The sequence below is a fragment of the Lentinus tigrinus genome (assembly GCF_003813185.1).
Source record: "Lentinus tigrinus ALCF2SS1-7 unplaced genomic scaffold L226scaffold_3, whole genome shotgun sequence".
Classification (NCBI taxonomy): Eukaryota; Fungi; Basidiomycota; class Agaricomycetes; order Polyporales; family Polyporaceae; genus Lentinus; species Lentinus tigrinus.
In genome coordinates this window covers 1412629-1430184 of record NW_027137912.1, presented here as the reverse complement: position 1 = coordinate 1430184, position 17556 = coordinate 1412629, and the positions used below count along the sequence as shown (strand labels likewise).

Genomic DNA, 17556 nt, shown 5'->3' with positions numbered 1-17556 from the left:
GCTATAGTGGTCCGGGATGACTTCGGTTCTCCGCCTCACCGCAAGATAAGTTTTGCAAGAAAGGATGCAAGGTAGAACGCTTCATTTGCAAGTCCGCATGCACCTCAGCCATCAGCCTCAGGAGCGCACACGACGGCATGGTTACTTGCGGATGCACGCTGGTCATGAGGCGGTCGCGAAGGCATGCACCCGTGGCTGCGGTTGCTCATGTGGTCGCCGGCCGTCCGTAGGGCACGAGGCTACACATATGGACGGCGAACGATAGGAAGCCTTGGAGAAGAAAAGAAGGTCAGTCATGCATGCTTTGAACACGCAGTAAATATCAGATTGGCTCTTTGTTCATGCGGCCGTTGGGAAGGGTCAGGCGTAGGCTAGTAGCAGGCGTGCACTGAGGTCTGTTGTCCGAGCGTGCTGGTGCGGACGACGAAGGGGAGACGGAATCACAAGACAAGTGTCTGCATGGGTGTGGAGAAGGCGTGGTAAAGGATCGCCAGAGGCAGTTATCTTGGGCAGACATGTTCAGCAGTCTTGAATGGGCCGTCGTACACGAACAGGCGAGGGGAAGCACAAGGGGATATGTGACAGTTGGCGAGTCCGACCACGGAGTCAAATAAAGCGCTAGGTACCGTGTCATCCGGTATAGCTTGCTATGATTGGTGAACCGGTGACTGCCAGACACGACATTCGACAATTGGAGATCAGTTCGAAAGGGACAAAGTTAGAATTGAAGATCGCATAAAGCGAAAGCGGAAGATTAGTTGACGAAGGACGGGGTCGAGAGACAAGTACTTGTGTTTCAGCCAGGACGTCCTCAGACTGGGCCTGCAGAGCGTGCCTGAGTAACCCCGAGCACCCTTGACAACGTCCGTGATAGACGGTGGATCTAGCCAGGTGTTGACAGCTACGAAGGCAAGGGCATGTAAAAGATTTAGAGAAACGGTGCAACCGGAGGAAAGTTGGTCCTGCCAAAATTTATGGACGATGGCCCTGCTCAACGGCTAGGCAGGGATATACCTCGGATGGGATGAGGGCAGAGAGCAAGTGGAGGTGGAGTACGTGCGAAGACGGAGCCATACCAGGTGCTTTACGGGAGAGCGTGCAACACTGAGGCCGATAGGACAGGACGTCATAGCGCTTGTTTCAGTGGCTGGGTCCTGGGACGCGGTCTCCTCGATTTCAGTGGTTGACGACGACCACACGGTCCCGCACATGTCGCTCGTCCAGACACGCCTTTGCCGACGAAGAATAGCTTGAGCTGATAACGACAGCATGGCTGCACATGCGCCCAGCGATCACGTCGCGACTAGCCCGGACGCTGCTTCTGCGCGGGCTGATGGCAGCGCTGCTGCTCGGGCTCGTGCTCACAGTCACCCGCACCTCGGATCGCGTCTTGTCCAGCGCGTCCGCGACAAGTTTGGCAGGAAGCCCTCTCCTGGCACGTCCCGTCGTACGTACCTCTTGCATCTCCCGGAATCACACACCCAAATGAGCATCATACATCTCCTTCTTTGGGCCTTCCTTGGATTGTGACATGCGGTCTCGGGCCCTCTCCCGTCCTGGCTCTCCTCCATGATATATAAACCCCCGACGCTGCGTCTCGGTCGCCCACTTCACGCTGTGGTCTCGTCGCTGCCCGTCGTTCACCATGCGTGTACTCGACGTCTTCTGCTTCCTAGCAGCCGCTGTATCCTTTGCCAGGCCCGTCATAGGCGCAACAGCGTCCTGCGGCACTGGCGTCGTTGGGACCGCCGCTCCCGGCGACCCGTATTGGCTCGAGAGCATCAAGCACCAAGGCATCGCTGCCTTCAACTCAGCCCCTTCTTCCTACAAGGTCTTCCGCAACGTCAAGGACTACGGTGCTGTCGGCGATGGAGTTACCGACGACACTGCTGCAATCAAGTGACTCTCGCTCTTCTATATGCACCGACAATGTCATGTGCTGATGCTCTCCCTCACAGTGCCGCCATCTCCGACGGTAACAGGTGCGGCGGCGGAAGCTGCGACTCCACCACCACTGAGCCTGCTGTGGTTTACTTCCCCAAAGGGTGTGTCTTCTACATTGCAGAGGCATTCCAAGTGCTGACCACAACATGCTCATAGGACCTACAAAGTTACCACACCGATCATGTCAGTCTCCGCAGCGAACCCTGCATTGTACCTCGTACTAACCGCGTGCCTGCACACGTAGCGCCTACTATTACACCCAGCTCATTGGCGATGCGCGCACGCCACCAACACTTCTCGCCGACGCGACTTTCACCGGAATGGCTGTCATTGGTGTGTTCCATGTTAGCACGCCGGAGGACCGACGCACAGCACCTGCAGGCACACGAAGTTCAGATGTGCCCGAGGGAAGCCTGGCTCGGGCGCGGCTGTGGCACTTAGGCGTCTTGTGCTAACTGACCGTGCTTCTTCCTTGCTGCTCAGACGCGGATCCGTACATTCCTGGTGGCGGCGGCGCCCAGTGGTATGTCAACCAGAACAACTTCTTCCGGAGTGTCCGCAACTTTGTCATCGACCTGCGCAACATGCCCGCGAGCTCGTCCGCCACCGGTATCCACTGGCAAGTCTCGCAGGCGACCTCGCTCATGAACATCGTCTTCGAGATGAGCACTGCCTCCGGAAACGCCCACCAAGGTACGCCCTTGGCGTGTCCAGCGCATATAATGACATTCGTCGACTTCTCTGTCATCGGATGCTGACGAGCATTCAATAGGTATCTGGATGGAGAATGGCAGCGGTGGTTTCATGGGCGGTATGTGCCTTGCTCGACCCGCGGGAGTGTTTGCTGAATCGGCCTTGTTTTAGATATGGTCTTTAACGGAGGTAAGGTGTTTCCCGCAGCCGTCAAGGTCAATGTATAACACTGCCTCCTAGGCAAGTTCGGTATGTGGGTCGGGAACCAACAGTGCGTAGCTCCGATTCTCTTCCATCCAGGGCGGGAGCTTACACGCTTGATTTCATCTCAGATTCACGGTCCGCAACGTCACCATGAACAACTGCAATACTGGTAATGTCATTCTTTTTGGTGTTCTATGTGATATTAGTAGCTGACCACATACATATGTAGCCATCTACTCCATTTGGAACTGGGGTGAGCAGGATATACCTGAGGTTGCACACCACAAGCTGACACCGCGCATACAGGTTGGACCTTCCAAGGTGTCACTGGTATGCATTCATCGTTTCAGTCGCAGGCGTCCAGGGCTCATGATTGACTTCGTATAGTTAACAACTGCCAGGTTGCCTTTGACTTGATGACTGGTGGTGTCACGCAGGACACCCAGGTCAGCTTCTCATCTCTCCTGTCATCTTAACTAGCTGACACAAACACTTGATGGAACAGACCGTTGGTTCAGTCGCTGTCATCGACGCATGGGTTTCGAACACGCCCATCTTCGTCCGCTCCTCGACCGCGTCCTCCGGAAAGCTCGCCGGCTCGCTCGTCCTGAACAACATCCACCTCACGAGCGTGCCGACGGCCGTCGGAGTCTCCAGCGGCTCGGACGTCCTCACCGGCGGGACGATGACAATCGACAGCTGGGGCCAGGGCAACGTTTTCTCCGGCACGTCGCAGACCGCGAGCTTCCAGCAGGCCAACATCCCTGCGCCAAACAAGCCGAGCAGCCTGCTCGACAGCGCGGGGCGCATCTTTGGCAGGACGCACCCGCAGTATGCGGATGTCGCGGTCGACCAGATCGTCAGCGTGCGCGACCAGGGCGCGAAGGGCGACGGCACGACAGACGACACCGCGGCGCTGCAGAAGGTGTTTGACACGTTTGCGGGCTGCAAGATCATCTTCTTCGATGCGGGCACGTACTACATCACGGACACGCTGACGGTTCCTGCAGGTGCGCAGGTCGTTGGTGAGGCGTGGAGCGTTATCATGGGCGGAGGAAGTGCTTTCGAAGACCAGACCAACCCGAAGGTTATGGTTCGTGTCGGCAACGAGGGGGATGAGGGCATCGTCGAGATCAGCGACATAATCTTCGCCACCAAGGGCCCAGGTGGGTGCACTAGTCCTCTCGAACAGCGTAATGGCTGACGTGGAGGGTATCTCACTATAGCTGCCGGTGCTATTGTTGTCGAATGGAACATCCACTCTGATCAGCAGGGTGGCGCGGGTATGTGGGACACTCACATCAGGTATGTCCCAGTAGCTCTCGATTCCATGGAACGCACAGATGCTGATCAAAGACTCACAGGCTCGGTGGTGGTAAGTCCGCGAAGTCCATCGAAGGAGCTTGGTCGAATGACACCTGTCTGTTTAGCTGCGGGCACGAACCTTCTCGCGTCAAACTGCCCCTCAGGAAGCCAGAACACCGACTGCTCGGCAGCGTTCCTTGCCCTTCATCTCACCCCACAATCCAACGCGTACATTGAGGTACGCACCCTGCTGTTTCGAATTCGTGCTAGGGCAGGTGCTGACTGGGGTGCAGGGCGCCTGGGTCTGGCTCGCCGACCACGACCTGGACAGTGGAGGATCCCGGCAGACCACTATTTTCAGCGGGCGTGGTATCCTTTCCGAGTCTGCTGGTCCCGTCTGGCTGATCGGTACTGGATGTGAGTTGTGCTTCATGCAGATTGCTGCCGAACCGAAGCTGACAGGTGTTCGACGTTGACAGCGGAGCACCACACGCTCTACCAGTACAACATAGCCAATGCGGCGAACCACTACATGGGCTTGATCCAGACTGAGACGGTCAGTGCCTTCCATTCGTGCTTGGCGGGGATGTGAGATTTAACTTTCTACGACCATGTCCTGCAGCCATACTACCAGCCTGTTCCTGCTCCTCCAGCGCCGTTCTCGTCAAGCAGCGCATACAACGACCCGACGTTCTCGAGCAGCCAGACGTCCGCGTGGGCGGTGACCATCTCCAACTCCAAGGACATCATTATCTTCGGTAAGCTGCCTTCCCCCCTGTCCTTTAGTATGGCCGACGCTGAGCACATCGCATGTAGGTGCTGGGCTGTACAGCTTCTTCTCAAACTACGGTCAGACGTGTCTGGACAGCTCGTCGTGCCAGAGCCAGATCTTCAACATCGACAGCGAGTCGACCGTGAGCGTGTATGCGCTCTCTACGGTCGGCGTCACGTATATGTTGAGCGTCGAGGAACAGGGCGTGATCCCTGCGAGTGCAAATGCGAACGGCTTCGCATCTACCGCGACGTCTTGGACGCGGTGAGGCTGCCAGGTAGCCGCATTTCTCTCCACTTTTTTAGAGGCTTGGGTGCATGGATTAATGATCGACTCCTTCCGTTTGTAGTACTAGTCATTATACACGGATCGGCTTTCATGTGTAGTGTTAAGCCGTATTTATCGCATACCACGTCGTTTCGCAATGCAAAATGTCATCATCAAGCGACGCGACGCCACAGACGCGTTGAGAGACCACGTGACTGACGCGTCAAGAGTGCGTCGATCGCCAAACAAGGCCAACGCGACGCGGCATGGCCTGTTGTTGCGATCGCCTGCGCGCGAGCCTTGCCTCTTCCCATCCACACACCTATCCCGCCCGCTGCCTTCAACCCTCTCCGTGCGCGTACTGCGAAGAACAGACCACAATGCCTGTCGAGCTGAAGCGGACATACAGCACTCGCGCGGCCACAAAGCCTCTGTTGCCCTCCTCTCCCACCTCCGAGCTCACTTCCCCGCCCTCGCTCAAGCGCAAGCGCCCCTTCGCCGATCGACCCACGCAGCAGAACACCCCGACGAAGAAGGCGCGACGCACGCTTAAAGCAGAGCCTAAGCCTAAACCCGGCGACAAGTCCAAGGACAGCAGCAAACAGCCCAAGCTCACCCAGCTCCACTTCTCCCTCGATACCCCGACCCTCCGTACCTGTCCCCTCTGCGATCTGTCGTACACACGCGGGGCCCCGGATGACGAGGCGCTGCACAAGGCACATTGCGCACGCGTTCAGCGAGGCCTGGAGTGGGGGAAGGAGGAGCAGCGCGAGGCGGTCAAGGTGGGCGTTGAGGAGCTGCAGAGCAACGTGAAGCTCCGGAATGGGGGGCGCGGACGCGTCATTTGCTTCAGACCGGACATCGGTGGCAAGATTGGTGCCAAGGTACGCATTTTATTGGCAGTGCCCTTGAGGTGCGTTGAAACGGAGGGACTTACATTGCACGGCCGCTGTAGCTTGCGGTTCTCCTGGAGACGATCCGCCTCGCGCTGTCCTCGCCCTCACTCTCGCCTGCGGTCCTGCGCCGCTCCAAGATCTACCTCTTCTTACTCTCTGCGCCGGGGATCTCGACGCGAGAGAAGATCGTCGGCTGCGTCGTCGCGCAGCGCATCTCCACCGCGATGGCCATTGCCCGCCCAGCCGAGGTCGACGCTGCGCTCTCCTCTCCGTCCTCCCAAACCCAATCTCACTCCTCGGCCCTCGAGACTGAGAGCTCTGTGTCTTCACAGTCTACACCCTTCTCGTCCCAAGTTTCATCTCTATCCTCATCTTCTCCATCTGTGCCTTTGTCTCTCCTGCCTGTCGACGACTCGACGAACCTGTACGTGCACCCACAGCCGCTCCCCACCCCGATGGGCATCCCACGCCTGTTCGTGTCGTCTGAGCACCGTCGCCTTGGCATCGCATCGCGCCTGCTTTCCGTTGCTGCGGAGACGTTCATCCTGGGATGCCCGCTGAGCCCGGCGCGTGGCGATGTCGCGTTCACCCAGCCCACCGGTGCGGGCAAGGCCGTGCTCGAGGCCTGGGGGAAGGGTGGCGTGCGCATATACGAGGAAGAGGGGAACATATGATGCTCGACGACGACAGCCGTACTAGGTATCTATCTGTACATCATGTCCCTCTGCTGTATCTTTCAGACCACGAGATGGTCACATTCATATCAACCACCTTCGCTGTGTCCTCCTTGTCAATCGCATGATATGATGATCATCGTCACATCCAGCCTATCGCAACCGATGGTGTATGTGTATCCCTCCAGAGACTAAGAGTGAGAGAACGAGCTATATATACAAGTGGCATGATGTATTCCGTACAAGAGTTGGCGTTCGTAGCGATGAATGTGCGTAATAGTACTGTACTTTCCTGCGGGTACTTCTTTCTCGGCTGTACACTGTACACCCAACCAACCCAAGCGAAAGGCCGGACCGAACCAAACCAAGAGACGACGATATGTACATTAGGTGGATGATGAGGGAGGGGGTACGGGGAAATTGGAGCTAAGGCGAGGACAACTCAGGCCTCAACCTCGATGTCCTGGGCACCGCTCGTGAGGGAGCTCTGCGGAGGAATGAAGGTCTGCGAGTATCATGTCAGTTCTGACTGTACAAGGTGTGATTGATGGATGCGCGTGCTTACCCTCTGCTTGATGCCACCGTCGAACGGCAGACGAGTCGAGCCATTGCTGAGGTAGGCGTCGACCTCAGCAGCGCAGCGGCGACCCTCCTGGATACCCCAGACGATGAGCGACTGACCACGGCGGCAGTCACCAGCCGCGAACACGCCCGCGACGTTCGTCGAGTATTTCTGAAAGACACATAGAGATCAGCCGACAAGTTCAGACGTCGCACACAGTAAATGGACACTTACGTTCGGCGGAGTCTGGATGTTGCTACGTGCATCCTGCTTGATGCCGATCGACTTGAGGAGCTCAGCCTCGGGACCGAGGAAACCGAGCGCGAGGAAGACGAGCTGGGCGGGGAAGAACTTCTCCGAGCCGGGGACCTCCTCCATCTTCCAGCGGCCTCCGCTGTCCTTCGTCCACTCGACGCGCACCGTGTTGAGACCCCTGAGCTTGCCCTCCTCGTCGACGACGAAGTCCTTGGTCGAGATGCAGTACTCGCGCGGGTCCTTGCCGAAGTGCGCCGCGACCTCGGTGTGGCCGTAGTCCGTGCGGAAGATGCGCGGCCACTGCGGCCACGGGTTGTCGCGACCACGAGATACAGGAGGCTGGGGCAGCAGCTCGAAGTTCGTGACGGACTTCGCGCCGTGGCGCATGGCGGTACCGATACAGTCGTTACCGGTGTCACCACCACCAATGACGATGACGTCCTTGCCCTTCGCACTGATGTAGTTGCCGTTCTGGAGCTCGGAGTCGAGGAGCGACTTCGTGTTGAGCTGGAGGTACTCCATGGCGAAGTGGATGCCGTCGACCTCACGGTTGGGGATCTTGAGGTCACGCGGCCAGGTCGCGCCGGTGGCGAAGATGACCGCGTCGTTCTCGTGACGGAGGTCGTTGACGTCCACGTCGCGGCCGACGAAGGTGCTGGGAACGAAGGTCTATACACCGAGGTGAGAAGAGCCCCAATGACACGACGAATAGGTACTTACCACACCCTCAGCGGCCATAAGATCAATGCGGCGCTGGACGACGGACTTGTCGAGCTTCATGTTGGGGATACCGTACATGAGGAGACCGCCCATACGGTCGTTGCGGTCGTACACAGTGACCCAGTGGCCAGCCTTGTTGAGCTGGTCAGCAGCAGCAAGACCTGCGGGGCCAGAGCCGATGATGGCGATCTTCCTGCCAGTGCGGAATTGCGGGATCTGAGGCGCCATCCAACCCATCTCGAAGCCCTGCAGTGACGAAGTCAGAGACCAGATCGTATAGACTGTAAGGGACCCTCATACCTTGTCGATGATAGCGCACTCGATGCTCTTGATGCCGACGGGCTGTTCGTTGATACCGAGCACGCAAGCACCCTCGCACGGTGCGGGGCAGACACGACCAGTGAACTCGGGGAAGTTGTTCGTCATGAGGAGGCGGTTGAGCGCGTCGCGCCACTGGTTCTTGAACACGAGGTCGTTCCACTTGGGGATGATGTTCGAGATCGGGCAACCAGTGTCGGACTGGCAGAACGGCACACCACAGTCCATGCAGCGCGCGGACTGGTACTTGAGCTCGTCCTCCGTCAGACGGTGCGAGATCTCCTTCCAGTCCTTGACCCGCTTGCGGGGAGGGCGGTAGGCCTCCGTGAGACGCTTGTACTTCATGAAGCCACGAGTCTTGTCGAGCTTGCCGAGGCGGCTCTTGGTGGTAGCCTCGTCGACGAGCGAGTCCTCAAGATCACCTACGGCAGGCTCATGACGAGAGCGAGAGGTGGCACGGCTAACACGCGATGGGGGCTCCTTGGGGAGAAGGATATCCTCCAGACCCTCCGACGCGAGGTCGACCTGGCTGGCGGTGCGCGAGGGAACAAGGTCGATGACGCTCTGGCGCATCCTCTCCTCCTTCGCCTTTGCAGCCTGCTCGTCGAGGACACGCTTGTAGTCTTTGGGCATGACACGGACGAAGAGAGGGAGCAAGTGGTGGAAGTCGTGGAGGACACGGTCAGCGACCTCAGAGCCGGTGTAGTGACGGTGGTCCTCGATGAGACCACGGAGCTCGGCGATCTCCTTGGGGTCGGTGACCTTGCCGAGGTCGACCATCTCCATGTTGACCTTCGAGGCGAAGGTGTGCGCTGTGTCGAGGACGTACGCGATACCACCGCTCATACCAGCGGCGAAGTTGCGACCAGTGCTGCCCAAGACAACGACGCGACCACCAGTCATGTACTCACAACCGTGGTCACCAGTACCCTCAACAACGGCCTTCGCACCGGAGTTACGGACAGCGAAACGCTCGGCGGCGATACCGCGGATGAACGCCTCTCCAGAGGTGGCACCGTAGAGACAGACGTTGCCAATGATGATGTTCTCCTCGGCCTTGAACGTCGACTGCTTCGGCGGGTAGACGATGAGACGACCACCTGAGAGACCCTTTCCGACGTAGTCGTTGGAGTCACCCTCAAGCTCGATGGTGATACCGGGCGCGAGGAAGGCACCGAGCGACTGGCCAGCGGATCCACGCATGCGGATGTGGATGGTGTCCTTCGGCAGTCCCTCTTCGCCGTACAGCTTGGAGACACGGTACGAGAGGGAGGTACCGAGAGCGCGGTCGGTGTTGGTGACATCACACTCGACGTGGACGGGGAGACCCTTGGTGAGAGCGGGCTCGGCCTCGTCGATGAACTTGTTGTCGAGGCGGATGTAGAGCTTGTGGTCCTGAGCGCGCACACGGTAGGTCGCGGCGCCGGGCCGCATCTGCCAAGCAGGCTTCAAGATTGCGCTGAGATCGAGGTGCGCAGTCTTGGGGGTACGGAGCTTCTCGTCGACCTTGAGCATGTCGGCGCGGCCAACCATCTCGTTGATGGTCCGGAAGCCGAGCTTGGCCATGATGTTACGGAGGTCCTCGGCGATGTAGTAGAAGAAGTTGATAACCTGCTCGGGCTGGCCTGCGAACTTCGCGCGGAGCTGAGGGTCCTGAGTCGCGATACCGACAGGGCAGGTGTTCACTATGTCGCAAAGTCAGTATCGGCATTAGCACCAAGAGGAGAGACTCGAAACTTACGGTGACACTTCCTCATCATGATACATCCCATGGCGATGAGCGGCGTGGTCGCGAAGCCCCACTCCTCTGCACCGAGCAAACAAGCAATCGCGATGTCCCGACCGGTACGGAGCTGACCGTCGGTCTGGACGGTGACACGGCCACGAAGATCGTTGAGAACGAGGGTCTGATGGGTCTCAGCGAGACCGAGCTCCCAGGGAAGACCGGCATACTTGATACCAGTCCAGCGCGAGGCACCGGTACCGCCGTCGTGACCGGAAATGAGGATGTGGTCCGCCTTGGCCTTCGCGACACCACTCGCCACGATACCGACACCGACCTCGGACACGAGCTTAACGGAGACGCGAGCACGCGGGTTCGAGCACTTGAGATCGTAGATGAGCTGCTTGAGATCCTCGATGGAGTAGATGTCGTGGTGGGGAGGAGGCGAGATGAGACCCACGCCCGCAGTGGAGTGCCGCGTGCGTGCGATCGACGTCGAGACCTTGTGTCCCGGAAGCTCACCACCCTCGCCCGGCTTCGCTCCCTGCGCCATTTTGATCTGAAGCTCGTCGGCGTCCGCGAGGTAGTTGGACGTCACACCAAAACGTCCGGACGCCACCTGCTTGATAGCGGACCGCATCGTGTCCCCGTTGGGCAGCGTCTGCGAACGCTCGGCATCCTCGCCACCCTCTCCCGTGTTCGACTTCCCACCGAGACGGTTCATCGCTATGGCGAGTGTAGAGTGGGCCTCCATGGAGATCGAACCGTACGACATCGCACCAGTGACAAACCGGCGAACGATCTCGTTCCAGGGCTCGACCTGCTCGATCGGGATGGGCGTCGTGTTCTCATAGCGGAAGTCGAGAAGGCCGCGGAGATGAACAGCCTTGGTCTGCTCGTTGGCATTAGCAGAGTAGGCATCATAAGCACGCTGGTTCTTCTCCCGGACGGCATCCTGGAGATTCGCGATGCCGGAGGGATCGTTGATGTGCGCCTCCCCGCCGGAACGCCAGTGGTATTCACCCGACTCCGGCATTCCAGGGGGCAAGATGGTCTCACGCGACGGCCAACCACGCTCATGCATCTCGAACGCGTCCATAGCGAGAAGATCGAAAGTCGCGCCCTGGACACGGCTAGCGGTTCCAACGAAGCACTTCTCGATGACCTCGGTGTGCAAGCCGAGTGCCTCGAAAATCTGCGCACCCTTGTATGACTGCAAGGTGGAGATACCCATCTTGGACATCACCTTCAGAATACCCCCATCGACCGAATGGCGGTAGTTGCTCATGACATCGTCGAGAGTCTTATCGTCCTTGACCCTAGAAACAATCGAACACGCGTGAGCTGCGGACTTTCATTAGAAGCAACGTGTTGCACTTACAGTCCCTCGCGGATCACCTTGTGGATGCACTCCATCGTGAGCCATGGGCAGATCGCATCGGCACCATAGCCCAGGAGGACGCAAAGATGCTGAACCTCACGCGCCTCAGCGGTCTCGATCATAAGCGCGACCTTCGCACGCTTCTTCTGCGAGACGAGATGGTGGTGAACGCCACCGCAGGCGACGAGGGCGGAAAGAGGAACGCGGGTAGGGCCGGTCTCGCGGTCGGAGAGAATGATGACCTTGATGCCGTCGTCGATGGCCTCCGTCACCTCGCTGCAGACGCGCTCAAGCGCAAGCTTATACCCAGGCAGGCCGAACTCCTTTGGGAAGGTGATATCGATCGTGCGAGAGGGCCAAGTGCCGTAGGCGTGCTTGAGGTTCTTCATCGCGTTCATCTCCTCGAGCGTCAGGATAGGCGAAGGAAGGAGGATACGGTGGCACTGCTGTGGGTTCATTTCGAGGAGGTTGCCTTCGGGGCCGACGTAGCACTCCAGCGACATGACGATCGACTCACGGATGGGGTCGATGGGCGGGTTCGTGACCTGAGCAAAGAGCTGACGGAAGTAGTCGTAGATGAGTCGAGGCTGCGTCGATACAGCGGCGAGCGGCGCGTCGTTGCCCATGGAACCGAGCGCCTCCTTGCCGTCCGTAAACATAGGGAGCATGAGGAGATTGAGCTGTTCAGCGGTGTAGCCGAACGCGAGAAGCTTCGGGTCGACACTGAGGGAGTAGTGGTCGATGGACGGCGCGACAGACATCGAACGCTGTACACGCTTGACAATGTTGGGAACGTGGAGCATGTTCGTCTCGATCCAAGAGGCGAAGTTTTGCTTGCGCGCGGTCGTGCGCTTGAGCTCCTTGTCGTCGACGATGCGACCCTCCTCCGTGTCGACGAGCAGCATGCGTCCGGGCTTGAGACGGCCCTTCTGGATGACCTTCTCAGGAGGGATGTACACGGCGCCGACCTCAGAGGCGCATACAATGATGTCCTCGTTGGAAACGACATAACGGCAGGGACGAAGACCGTTCCGGTCAAGGTTTGCACCACAGTAACGACCGTCGCTGAACGCGAAGAGCGCAGGACCGTCCCAAGGCTCCTGAAGACAGGCAGCCCAGTTGTAGAACGCCTTCTTCTCGGGCTCCATGATGTCATTACCCTGCCATGCCTCAGGGATGAGCAGCATGATGGCCTCAGGAAGCGTCAAGACGCCGTTCACGGTGAGAAGCTCAAGGACGTTGTCAAACGCGGCGGAGTCGGATCCCCCAGACTCAATGATGGGGTATAAGAGGTCGAGCTTGTCACCGAACTGCGACGAAGAGAGTACACCCTCGCGAGCGCGCATCCAGTTCCTGTTTCCGCGGAGCGTGTTGATCTCGCCTATGTGCAGACAATGCGGCATTAACACTCAATTCTGCGATCAGCTGACAGTGTCTCAGACTTACCGTTGTGTGCGGCCCACCTCATGGGTTGTGCACGGTCCCAGCTAGGGAAGGTGTTCGTGGAGAAACGAGAGTGAACGAGTGCGAAATGAGAGCGATACAAGACATGGTTGAGATCGTGGTAGTAGTTGTACACTTGCGGCGGCGAGAGTTGGCCTTTGTACACGATGTTCTTGGACGAGAGCGAGCAGAGGTAAAAGCCCTTCGAGAGCGAACTTCAGACGAAACAAGTCCGATGTTTAAGCTTGCGTTCTCACGGGAAGAGAAGAGAAACGGGACAAACATGGTGTGGGTCGCGTGCTTCCTCAGAATATACAGTTGTGATTCGAAGTGCTTGGCGTCGAACGGGCCGCCCCGGGAGGTGGTACCCTCGCCGTAATGAGAGCGGAGAACGACGAACGGTTGAAGGATGGCAGGCTCCTTGCTCGCAGCAGCGGGGCCTAGGATGGTGCCGTCGGTCGGGACCTCCCTCCAGCCCAGGACGCGGAGTCCGAGGTCGCTCGCGATCTTGGAGAAGACGGCCTGCTGCTGTTGTAGGCCGACGGGGTTGTTCGCCTTGAAGAATAGGTTGCCGACGGCGTACTGGCCGGGCTCGGGGAGCTCACAGCCAAGGTCGCGCTCGGCCTCACGCTTGAAGAAGAGGTGGGGGATACCAGTCATTACGCCCGCACCATCGCCGTCCCGACTATCTGCGCCGGTGGCACCACGGTGGGTCATGGCGCAGAGAAGCTGGCGAGCATCGGAAACGATCTTGTGGCTGTCGTCGCCCTTAATGTGGCAGATGAAGCCGACACCGCAGGCGTCCTTCTCGTAGTCGTTCACGTAGAGGCCCTGGCTTGCGGGGAGAGCGGCGTCCCATGACGTAGGGTCGCGCTCGACGGCGTTGAAGCCATTTTGCGAATCAATATCGGAGACAGGCAGGGAAGTGAAAAGGACCGGAGACTCGGCGTGGCAATCAACGATAGCCATAGAACGATAGCGGATCTCAGGTGTGGGGAGGGAACAGCCGGGGATGCGATGCGATGCGATGCGGATTGACCAGGGGGGACGGCTCGACGACGAGGACGACGACGAGGGGGATGGTGGTGGTCAGAAGGCAAGGACCGTTGCGTCGCTAATGAGGCGACACGCCACAGAACAAAATTTAATTTTGTGTAGGCCAAAGTCCGAGTCAGAAGAGGGACTGGAGTCAGTGAGGACTGCGTTCAAGCACCGCGCCCCGCCTTCACCCGGGCCTCCGCCCGATCGACTCGCTCGGCCAGCGCCCGCCAATACGTCGCGGCTGCTAACATTTTGCTTCTCTTATCGCCCGCCAGCCAATCAGAGCACGCAGAGATATAAGCCCTGACGAGATAATCGCGAATTCATCAGCATCTGATCTAATCTCTCATTTTCACGCGGAAGGCCGCTCCGGAAAGCCGCCCCGCCGCCTCCGCACCCGCGGCCGTCCCTCGCCCGTCGGTCTTTCCTCCGCCCGCGCGATCCTGGCCAGAGACTCTGACCAGGCCTGCACTGGCCCTGCCGTGCCTCCCCTCAACTCTATCGTCTCTCTTCGCAGTGTAAAGAAGACAGAAGGTGCTATGCACCACTCTTCGAAGCCTTTCATGATCGTCCGAGCCTCGGCTGAAGCCTACGAACACACGCCCACTAGGTATGGGCCGAGAAGACTGACGTTGGACTCGGAGGGGTAGCCACCCCTGCGCCCCGGGCCTTCGGCTTCCTCGAAGCCTTCCGTCGGCCCATTCCTCGACGTGGTTCGACTCTCGTATACTGTACACACAATGACATAGCCTTCAAGCGTCCCGAAGCGTCCCTTGACGGTCCTTTTCCGTTACCTTTCGGAGAAACTGCGACCGATGAGTGACGGATCGCAGGGCCTCCCGAGCGCATTGGCTCCCCCAGCAACGACCACGATGCGATGGCCTTGATCAGAAAAGCTCAGATATTCCCCACCATGTGTGTCACCAATTCCCATCGCATTCACGCGGAACGTCGTTCCCTTCGACCAGGGACAGTGGACGAGAGAGCGAGAAGACCTGGCTCAATGCATGCTCTGTTGCCTGTGAGAGTCCCCCTGCGTTCGGATGCCCCGCCGAAGTGCTCGATGCTCCCATCGTACCAAAAGCTGGTTCGTAGAGGCGTGACCGAGTCTATTGCGCTTGCCTTCCTTTTCCTACACCACGCGGCTCGTGAAATGGTTTGCCATCAGGCTGGACAGTTCCATCAGACCAGCAGGGTACGTTCTCAGCTCCCCACCCCGTCCCGCATGACCCCAGGAGAATTGCAACTCGCACTTACACGTACCTCGGAGTCTCGGATGATTCTTCGCGATGACCGGTCTAGAATAACGCGTGGTGTAGTCCGTCGGAGAAGCGTCATAAGAATGCTGCCGTGACGTACCTTCGGACGGTTCCCGAAGCTACATGGAAACACATCCTCCATCTGAGAACCGCAGTTAGGAAGCAGGGTCCACATAAGGGCATTTTCTCCTTCGGAGGAGAAGTATCGTACAACGCCTCCCCGCGAGTGTGTATATTCGCAGCGTGTAAGTACACGAGGAGAAAAGGGTGCAAACTAGCCCGCCCCATCGTGCAATGCGCAACACACAGCAGCTAGTGAGAATGGCACGTTAGCAACGGGTCGCGCCACGCAGTACAACGTCCGAACCTTTCTGATGTCCATTATATTGTCGTACGGTCTCCCCGGTCGACATGTCCCACAAGCGTGCGGTATGGTCGGACGATGCTAGTCAAACACATTTGGGGTCAGGAACGCAGAACCTAGCTGAGCAGGCCATTCACACCTGTCACTAAATACGCTGAGTCGGCGCTAAAGGCACAGTCCCAGACCCAGCGTTGGTGGCCCTGAAGGGTCTTCTCGAGCTTGAACTCGTAATTTGGCGTTATTGACCAGATCTTCACCGTTGTGTCGGCAGAGCAGGTGGCCAGATACCTAGTGCAAGCGACGTCATTGGAGCTGAAGCAACCCAGAAGCTCTGGGGGCACCAACTTTACATCAGGGCTCAAAAGCAGCCGCGTGAGGTACTTGGTATGAGCTTGGAACATCGTCACTGCCTGGAATCTCGGTAGATCGGATCTCTCGTCGTTGATCTTCCATACATAGCACTTCCCCTTGCACGAATGCCGGTTAGCCCGCATCGATCTCAGCGTTGGTTGGCGTACCTTGACGCTTCCCGCTACGAGGCACGACCCGTCCGAAGCGAGACTGATAGACCGCATTGGCGTGTCTCCCCCAGGAGTCTGGAAAAAATATGAGTAGTCAGCGCCATGCGGACCGAACGCAGTTATGTTATATACACGCACCAGTTCATGCGTGCAGATGTTCTCCGACAAATCCCACTGTTTGATTCGTCCGGCCTGGTCGCAGCTAATGAGCTCTCCCTGATTTGGATGGACCACAACGTCGTTCACTGTTTCCGCAAGAGTCTTAGCGGTTAGGACAGCGCGCCGGAGGATCGTCATACCGGGAGCCTCGTTGTCATAATTCCGATGGAGGTGGCTGCTACTTCTGAATCCGAAAGGACCCTCAGAGCTCTGGAAGGCCCAGACCAGGAGAAAGACGCACCGAAGATCCCATATCTTGATTGTTCCATCCTCGCTTCCGGTGACCAACCATTTCCCCTCACTGTGAAAACAGACTGCGGTGATATTTCCGTTATGACCCTCGAATATCGCGACCTGGCCGAACGCGGTATGGCTTCGTCGTAAGGGGGTGGCGCGACCCTTCGGAACGTGCGGAAGGACATACCGGTCCCGCAGAAGGAGCTGCTGCTATCTCATAAATGTACGCCTTCTTGTGGATGGCGGCGGCGAGCAGGCGCTTGCTAGAGATCGACAGACTGAGTGAAGGACGAGGGAGGCGAGGTACGAACCGCTGCTCACTCAGGCGATATGGCTAGGCGGTTCACTTGCTGTTGGAAGCAGAGGACGCGACAGGGGTGGTGAATGAGACGGTATGGACGCACATGGCGAACAGCCTCACACCAGATTCAGCAGCCCTGGGTATGGTCCTGGAACAGATGCCACTCCAAGCCTCCCAGAAGCGGATTTCGTGGTCGTATGAGCCCGTGACGAGGATGACGGACATGTCCGTTCGCGCAGCGGCAGCAGCAGATCTGGAGGAGGAGGATTGCACAGGCATGGTAAACCGACACCGAGGAGCACAAGAGAGCGCCGCGCTCGCAGGGACGGTGAGCACTTACGTAACCTACGCGGCCCATCAGAGACGTGTGCGTGCGGGGGACCGTGACGCCGGTAGTTGGTGCTCGGGGCTGCTCAGGCTGCTGCTGCTTTCGAACGACTACTCTCATCCTCATCCCAGCTCGTGCCGTCATGCGCTGCGGCGGGCGGCCCAGGCCTCTCGAACCCCATGCCAGTGC

General features: G+C 58.5%; 5 protein-coding genes across 5 annotated transcripts; 3 read left to right on the top strand and 2 right to left on the bottom strand.

The window, feature by feature from the left end:
* Positions 1-1645: 1645 nt before the first annotated feature.
* On the top strand, positions 1646-5186 carry L226DRAFT_566771 (exo-beta-1,3-glucanase; the record flags this gene model as incomplete). The annotated part of the gene is made up of 20 exons (XM_067683944.1): positions 1646-1899; positions 1959-2045; positions 2101-2127; positions 2189-2277; positions 2428-2637; positions 2717-2755; positions 2809-2826; positions 2878-2908; positions 2970-3010; positions 3071-3094; positions 3148-3171; positions 3229-3287; positions 3347-4007; positions 4068-4146; positions 4206-4216; positions 4272-4384; positions 4440-4563; positions 4626-4702; positions 4769-4904; positions 4963-5186. 20 exons carry the CDS (start codon positions 1646-1648, stop codon positions 5184-5186), a joined length of 2328 nt encoding a protein of 775 aa, XP_067540830.1.
* Positions 5187-5565: 379 nt separating this feature from the next.
* L226DRAFT_500588 (uncharacterized protein) lies at positions 5566-6755 on the top strand (the record flags this gene model as incomplete). The annotated part of the gene is made up of 3 exons (XM_067677778.1): positions 5566-6069; positions 6141-6329; positions 6414-6755. The coding sequence occupies 3 exons, from the start codon at positions 5566-5568 to the stop codon at positions 6753-6755; spliced, it is 1035 nt and encodes a 344-aa protein (XP_067540829.1).
* A 111-nt stretch (positions 6756-6866) lies between these two features.
* On the bottom strand, positions 6867-14352 carry L226DRAFT_609184 (NADPH-dependent glutamate synthase). Its single transcript, XM_067686036.1, has 9 exons — positions 13441-14352; positions 13161-13372; positions 11715-13095; positions 10352-11652; positions 8593-10295; positions 8293-8538; positions 7552-8241; positions 7321-7488; positions 6867-7260 (listed from the first exon to the last, which is right to left on the bottom strand). The coding sequence occupies exons 1-9, from the start codon at positions 14124-14126 to the stop codon at positions 7198-7200; spliced, it is 6450 nt and encodes a 2149-aa protein (XP_067540828.1). The 5' UTR covers positions 14127-14352; the 3' UTR covers positions 6867-7197.
* A 609-nt stretch (positions 14353-14961) lies between these two features.
* L226DRAFT_195694 (uncharacterized protein) lies at positions 14962-15641 on the top strand. Its single transcript, XM_067672790.1, has one exon. It carries the CDS (start codon positions 15076-15078, stop codon positions 15550-15552), a length of 477 nt encoding a protein of 158 aa, XP_067540827.1. The 5' UTR covers positions 14962-15075; the 3' UTR covers positions 15553-15641.
* L226DRAFT_530426 (WD40 repeat-like protein) lies at positions 15558-17403 on the bottom strand. Its single transcript, XM_067679856.1, has 11 exons — positions 17160-17403; positions 17060-17088; positions 16926-17001; positions 16743-16855; positions 16642-16685; positions 16481-16587; positions 16340-16417; positions 16167-16288; positions 15961-16109; positions 15825-15902; positions 15558-15769 (listed from the first exon to the last, which is right to left on the bottom strand). Exons 1-11 carry the CDS (start codon positions 17316-17318, stop codon positions 15732-15734), a joined length of 993 nt encoding a protein of 330 aa, XP_067540826.1. The 5' UTR covers positions 17319-17403; the 3' UTR covers positions 15558-15731.
* Between the last annotated feature and the right edge of the window lie 153 nt (positions 17404-17556).

Excerpts from the sequence above, each read along its gene's own strand:
- L226DRAFT_609184 (XM_067686036.1), bottom strand. The coding sequence starts at position 14,126 with ATGGCTATCGTTGATTGCCACGCCGAGTCTCCGGTCCTTTTCACTTCC. Across the intron at positions 8,539-8,592 it reads AGTGCGCTATCATCGACAAG|GGCTTCGAGATGGGTTGGAT; the intron begins GTATGAGGGTCC and ends TCGTCACTGCAG. Across the intron at positions 7,261-7,320 it reads ACGGTGGCATCAAGCAGAGG|ACCTTCATTCCTCCGCAGAG; the intron begins GTAAGCACGCGC and ends TGATACTCGCAG.
- L226DRAFT_195694 (XM_067672790.1), top strand. The coding sequence starts at position 15,076 with ATGGCCTTGATCAGAAAAGCTCAGATATTCCCCACCATGTGTGTCACC.
- L226DRAFT_530426 (XM_067679856.1), bottom strand. The coding sequence starts at position 17,318 with ATGCCTGTGCAATCCTCCTCCTCCAGATCTGCTGCTGCCGCTGCGCGA. Across the intron at positions 16,289-16,339 it reads TCGTAGCGGGAAGCGTCAAG|GGGAAGTGCTATGTATGGAA; the intron begins GTACGCCAACCA and ends CATTCGTGCAAG. Across the intron at positions 16,110-16,166 it reads CTTTTGAGCCCTGATGTAAA|GTATCTGGCCACCTGCTCTG; the intron begins GTTGGTGCCCCC and ends CGCTTGCACTAG.